Source organism: Scyliorhinus canicula, chromosome 16, assembly GCF_902713615.1.
Source record: "Scyliorhinus canicula chromosome 16, sScyCan1.1, whole genome shotgun sequence".
Taxonomy (NCBI): Eukaryota; Metazoa; Chordata; class Chondrichthyes; order Carcharhiniformes; family Scyliorhinidae; genus Scyliorhinus; species Scyliorhinus canicula.
Genome location: NC_052161.1, coordinates 6,821,705 through 6,828,724, shown reverse-complemented (window position 1 = coordinate 6,828,724; position 7,020 = coordinate 6,821,705). Strand labels below are relative to the sequence as shown.

At 52.2% G+C, this 7,020-nt stretch overlaps 1 protein-coding gene across 1 annotated transcript in view; it reads right to left on the bottom strand.

The window, feature by feature from the left end:
* Positions 1–1,207: 1,207 nt before the first annotated feature.
* Positions 1,208–7,020, bottom strand: part of LOC119950952 (ankyrin repeat domain-containing protein 2-like) — a 35,219-nt gene continuing 29,406 nt past the window's right edge. Inside the window, exons 8-9 of the mRNA XM_038773971.1 lie at positions 4,962–5,060; positions 1,208–1,791 (exon numbers count right to left, since the gene is read on the bottom strand). Coding sequence (XP_038629899.1) covers positions 1,717–1,791; positions 4,962–5,060 — 174 coding nt within the window. The 3' untranslated portion in view covers positions 1,208–1,716. The remainder of the gene's footprint in view (positions 1,792–4,961; positions 5,061–7,020) is intronic.

The following is a 7,020-nucleotide window of genomic DNA, read 5'->3' as shown; positions in this document are numbered from 1 at the left end:
AGATGTAAAGACAAATAACTATTCTTCCGATTTCTTTGATTATCTTCAGGAATCCGCAAGTTAGTTATACAAAACTTCCCCAGGAGAGTAAATAGCAGACTCCATGGTAATCTAAGTCGTTACCTATTCTGGGAACCAAATGAGTTTGATGGGCTGAATGGTCATTTCTCATTCAATGTGTTTCGATATGTTCTGTTATCCCTCTTGAATAAATCCATGGGGCAAAAGTCCCGAATTTAATGTGGGAAAAAATACTGACCAAATAACATATAGATTTTTAATGCAGAAAGCAATAAATCATATTTACTTAACAGGGCCCATTTTACAAGTGCCGGCATTGAAAATATAGCTCCAAGCAACTCAATTTATATTTATTAGGAGGAGGTCATTCAGCTCCTCCAGCCTGTTCTGCCATTCATTTGGCTTCTCAGCTCTAGTTGTTCATTTAGGTATCAATATCCCTTACTCAACTAAACTCCATTAAACCCAGAAAAAAGCAAAATACAGCAGATGCTGGAATCTGAAACAAGAATAGAGGATTCAGGAAACATTCAGCAGGTCTGGCAGTATCTGTGACTGCGGGTCACTGACCGTGTGGAGTTTGCACATTCTCCCCGTGTCTGCGTGGGTTTCGCCCCCGCAACCCAAAGATGAAATGAAAATCGCTTATTGTCACGAGTAGGCTTCAAATGAAGTTACTGTGGAAAGCCACATTCCGGCGCCTGTTCGGGGAGGCTGGTGCGGGAATTGAACCCGCGCTGCAGGCCTGCCCTGGTCTGTAAGATGTGCAGCGTAGGTGGATTGGCCACGCTAAAACGCCCCTTAATTGGAAAAAAAATTATTGGGTGCTCTAAATTTATTTAAAGAAAATACTTCACCAAAACGATACATTGGGAGGGGCCGCACGGTGGCACAGTGGGTTAGCCCTGCTGCCTCACGGCGCCGAGGTCTCGGGTTCGATCCCAGCTCTGGGTCACTGTCCGTGTGGAGTTTGCACATTCTCCCCGTGTCTGCGTGGGTTTCGCTCCCCACAACCCAAAGATGTGCAGGGACTGTGAAAAGCCCCTGGTCGCCGCATTCCGGCACCTGTTCGGGGAGGCTGGTACGGGAATTGAATCCGCATTGCTGGCCTGCCTTGGTCTGCTTTAAAAGCCAGCGATTTAGCCCAGTGTGCTAAACCAGCCCCAATTTAGCGTGGCCACTCCACCTACCCTGCACTTCTTTGGGTTGTGGGGGTGAGACCTACCCACGAGATCGAACCCGGGTTCTCAGCACCGTGAGGCGGCAGTGCTAACCATTGCGCCACCGTGCCGCTCTCTTTAGGTGAAGTAGCTTTTCATGGTCCATTGCTTTCTGAGCTCTACCCATCAAAAGAAACACAGCATTATATGTGTGAGATGTTCAGATGACCTATCCACCAGGTATATAGTTGTTTCTTGTTATTCCAAAAGATATTAATTATGTTGAACTTGCATTGCTTTATTAATGTATTCTTAACCTTCCTCCTGACCCCCTTTGCAAAACCATCAACATCAGTCAGCAGTGAATAGACGTCAGGTCAACGTGGCTTTGAACTGACTAAACTGCTTGCGATGCGTTTCCTGCCGTCATTGGTGATAATAGAAGACAAAACATGACCCAAGTGTTGGTTCAACAGTTCCAAAAATATTTCCAGTCTTCCCGATTTATCCTGCTTTCGAATGGTGTAGTTAGCTGCTATTTTGAATGGACAAGTGCGTCTTTGGTCTCGAGTTGCCACTGCTGTACCAGGTCAATTGGAGTCTTTCCCTGCTAAAATAAAAAGGAAACACAATGTGTAGCCACCGACTTTACTCAAGCAGACATGGTAGTCAATGTGCTCAGTCTGGCCTGGCAGACTTTGACCTTCAGCCATTCACACTCTGATCTTTAGGAAGGTGCGCCCTCTGGAGGTTTATGAGCCGTGCCTAAATCCATTAAATGTCGCCAGGAAATGTGAGAATGACAGGTTAACATCTCCAATCCGATGTCTCACCTGCTCCATCTCATTGGCCCAGTTATGGTTGTGGTGATATTGCATCATTGTAAATACACAAGGGGTTAATGTGAATACACTGGGACTAAACAAACACTAGAGGGAGCACCAGAGACATCGTGACACACAGACATTCAACCAATAGGTCAGTAAGATAGGACACGACCAATGGGCAGTCAAGACACACCCAGAGGTGACACTACCGCAAGGGGGCTACCCATATAAAAGGACAGGGAACACATGCTCTTTCTCTTTCCATAGGTGACACTGAGAGAGACAGGGGCAGATCAGGAAGCATCACACCCACCACATGGCTTAGAGCAGACTGGTTAGTTAGATTGGGTTACTATAGTTAGATCAGCAGGAGAGTTGTGGGAAGGGGTTCTGTAATTTTAACCCAGCGACAGTGAAGGAACAGGAATATAGTCAGGAATTTCTAAGCCTCTGCTGGCCTTATGAATGGAAGAGGTCAAATGTTTGGAAGGTGCTGTTGAAAGGAGCCTTGGGGAGTTGCTGCAGCGTCTCTCGTGGATGGTACACACGGCTGCCACTGTGTGTCAGTGGCGGAGGGAGTTGATGTTTACGGGTACAGGTTGGGTGACAATCAAGCAGGGCTGCTTTGTCCTTCCTACCCCATTGAGACCACAAATGTCATGGACAGCACGTCCATATGGAAATTACCCTGAGCCTGTAATTGCGATGGGTTTAGGGATGAATCAGACTTACTGGTGGATGAAAAGGTACCTATTTTTTTTTGTTTATTCATTTTATGGGAATGTGCACGCTGCCTAGACCAGTATCTTTATTGCCCATATTGAGTTGGCTTTGAGAAGGTGGTGGTGAGCTGCTTTCTTGAACCGCTGCAGTCCATAAGGTGTAGGTACACCCACCGTGCTGTTAGGGAGCGTGTTCCAGAACGTTGCCCCAGCGACAGTGAAGGAGCGGCCGATATATTTCCAAGTCAGGATGGTGAGTGACTTGGAGGGAAATCTCCAGGTGGTGGGGTTCCCAGGTATCTGCTGCTCTTGTCCTTCTAGATGGTAGAGGCTGTGGGTTTGGAAGCCTTGGCGTGTTACTGCAGTGCATCTTGAAGATGGTACTCACGGCTGCCACTGTTCGTCGGTGGTGGAGGGAGTGAATGTTTGTGGAAGGGGGAGCAATCAAGCGGGGCTGCTTTGCCCTGGATGGTGTTGAGCTTCTTGAGTGTTGTTGGAGCTGCACTCATCCAGGCAAGTGGAGAGTATTCCATCACACTCCTGACTTGTGCCTTGTAGATGGTGGACAGGCTTTTGGGGTCAGGAGGCGAGTTACTCACCGCAGGATTCCTAGCCTCTGACCTGGGGCGGGATTCCCCCCGCCGGGTGGGAGAATCGCTGGGGGTCGGCGTGAATCCCGCCCCCGCCGTCCTCCCAATTCTCCCCCCCCCCCCCCCAAAAAAAACCGGTGTGGCGTGAGTCACGCCGCCCGCCTCGGAGAATGGCGGGGTCTGGCAGTGAATGTCCTGGAACTGAGATGATTGACCTCCAACCACCATAACCATCTTCCTTTGTGCCGGGTATGACTCCAACCAGCGGAGATTCCCCCCTGAATCCCATTGACTCCAGTTTAGCTCGGGCTCCTTGATGCCACACTCAGTCAAATGCTGCCTTGATGTCGAAGGCGGTCACTCTCACCTCCCCTCTGGGTTCAGCTCTATTGTCCATGTTTGAACCAAGTCTGTAATGAGGTCAGGAGCTGAGTGACCCTGGCGGAACCCAAACTGAGGGTCCGTGAGCAGGTTATTGCTGAGTGAGTGCTGCTTGATAGCACTGTTGATGTCTCCTTCCATCACTTTGCTGATGATAGTGAGCAGACTGCTTGGGGGGTAATTGGCTGGGCAATTTTCCACATTGTTGGGTAGATGCCAGTGTAGTTGCTGTACTGGAACAGCTTGGCTGAAGTGAATTGAATTGGTTGAAACCTGATATCTGTGATGCTGGGGACATCCGGAGGAGGCCGAAATCGATCATCCACGTGGCACGTGGCATTTCTGTCTGAAGATTGTTGCGAATGCCTCAGCCTTGTCTTTCGTACTGATGCTGCTGGGCGCCTCCATCATTGAGGAGGGGGACATTTGTGTAGCCTCCTCCTCCAGTGAGTTGTTTAATTGCCCACCACCATTCACGGCTGGATGTGGCAGGGCTGCAGAGCTTAGATCTGATGCATTTGTTGTGGAATCGTTCAGCTCTGTCTATTACTTGCTGCTTATCCTGTTTGGCACTCAGGTAGTTCTGTGTTGTAGCTTCACCAGGTTCACACCTCATTTTTCTCTATGACTGGTGTTGCTCCTGGTGAACCTGGGTTGATCCTCTGGCTGGGTGGTAATGGTAGAGTGGGAAATATGCCGGGCCAGGAGGTTACAGATTGTGGTTGAGTTCAATTCTGCTGCTGTTGACCCACAGCCCCTCATGGATGCCCAGTCTTGAGTTTCTAGATCTGTGCAAAGTCTATCTCATTTAGCAAGGTGGTAGAGCCACACAACACGATGGAGGGTATCCTCAATGTGAAAACAAGACTTTATCTCCACAAGGACTGTGCGTTGGTCTTTTCTACGGATACTGTCATGGACGGATGTATCTGCAGCAGGTAGGTTGGTGAGGATGAGGTCAAGTACGTTTTTCCCTCTTCTTGGTTCCCTCCCCACCTACCGCAGTAGGTGGAGCACATTGGCAGCGTCTGCCTGTTCCCACCCATCTCCATGAAAGAAAGGCACAGGGCCCCAGCTTGAACATCCATCCAGGCTCTCAGAGCAATGATCCCGACCTCTTTCCCTACCTCATAGAATCCACTAAGCTCAGGGTCACCAACCACCACTTCCTGATAACTCCGTCCCAATTCTTGGTGACACCCCGATTACTTCAGACCTTAGGGCCTTCTCGACTTGAAAGATTCCATGGAAAATACTTACTGCATTTTTGGCCCTCAAATCAGCTCCCCTTAAAATGAGCAGCTTCGTTATCTTGTACCGGTTGAGTCGGACGGCATCATGCAACGCTGTGTCCCCCTCCTGCAGGAGAAAGAACAAAAGCCAATGTGTATCTGCTTTGTAACATTTTAGACTCCTTATTTCACCCCTCATTTCCCAATCCGTTCCTTCCACCGTTTAATTTTCCGATTGACTTTCTAACCCCATTCTCCAACCAGCGGAGAGTTTTCCCCCAGATTCCCACTGACTCCAGTTTAGCTAGTGTTCCTTGATGCCACATTCAACCAAAAGCTGCCGTGATGTCAGGGGCGGTCACTCTCCCCTCACCTCTGGCACTCAGCTCCTTTGTCTATGTTTGAACCAAGGCTGTAATGAGGTCAGGAGATGAGTGGCTCTGGCACTGGAACCCAAACTGAGGGCCCGTGAGCAGGTTTCTGAAGACTGATATTGCCCAATTGGAACTGTTTCTCCGCTGGACGTGGCATGGAATTCTCTTTGAGACCGGGGCTGCACTCACCGTTTTGGAGACGAAGTGCGGAGGATCTGTGGAGTTTTACGACAAGAAAATCGGAGGCAGCCCCTCACCAATCCTGCAACCGGTGAGGGGCTAGTAGCCACGCCGAGTAAATCTCCCGGCTCCCCGTGATATAAACGGCTGGAGAAAGGCCGAGTCCATGGCTGCACATGCGCACGGCGATGACCTGCAGTGGTGCGTGCCATAAAACAGGGCGCCGGCCATGCGCAGACCCAACCTGGCCATCCCCTGGCCACCCCCCCCCCCCCCGGCCACCCCCCGGCCACCCCCCCCCACCCTCCCCCGGCCATCCCCTGGCCACCCCCCCCCCCACCCGCAGCCACCCCCTGGCCACCTCCCCATCAGTCCGCAGCATGGCTCCCATTCGACCGCGGCGGCGTTGGACACAGTCCGCAGCGGCCACGCCGGGTTCCCGACCGCTGAGACCAGACATCAGCCGCACGGTCAGGAACTCGGCCCATCGGGGGCGGCGCATCGGGGGAGGGCCTTCAGGTGACGCGCTAATGCTGTTCCAAAGGCACGCGAAGCGACGGCACCGTATCGGAGAGGGCGGAGGATACAAAACCTGCGTCAAACAGGCCCCGCCCCCGAATTTTGAGGTCCGAAGGGATTCTCCGCCCAATCAACGATTAGGAAATCAGCGTCGATGAACGGTGAATCCCTCCCATGATTCTTGCATTTTACCAACGATTTCCCTCTGTGTTTTGTTCAGTCCTGCAAAACGGTGGCACAGTTTCTGATTTCCAATTCCAAGGTTGGGCCTCAATGGGAACAGGAAACTATCTTTTCACTTTCCAGGTGCTGTTAGGCCAGCTCTGAATTCTGGTTAATTGTGTCTTCAAAAGGGTCAATGAAACTGGGAGCAGCGAGGGCTCCATGGGACTGGGAGCAGCGAGGGCTCCATGGGACTGGGAGCAGCGAGAGCTCCATGGGACTGGGAGCAGAGAGGCTCCATGGGACTGGGAGCAGCGAGGGCTCCATGGGACTGGGAACAGCGAGGTTCCATGGGACTGGGAACAGCGAGGGCTCCATGGGACTGGGAATAGCGAGGGCTCCATGGGACTGGGAGCAGCGAGGTTCCATGGGACTGGGAATAGCGAGGGCTCCATGGGACTGGGAGCAGCGAGGTCTCCATGGGACTGGGAGCAGCGAGGGCTCCATGGGACTGGGAGCAGCGAGGGCTCCATGGGACTGGGAGCAGCGAGGGCTCCATGGGACTGGGAGCAGCGAGGCTCCATGGGACTGGGAGCAGAGAGGCTCCATGGGACTGGGAGCAGCGAGGGCTCCATGGGACTGGGAGCAGAGAGGCTCCATGGGACTGGGAGCAGCGAGGGCTCCATGGGACTGGGAGCAGCGAGGCTCCATGGGACTGGGAGCAGAGAGGCTCCATGGGACTGGGAGCAGCGAGGGCTCCATGGGACTGGGAGCAGCGAGGGCTCCATGGGACTGGGAGCAGAGAGGCTCCATGGGACTGGGAGCAGCGAGGGCTCCATGGGACTGGGAGCA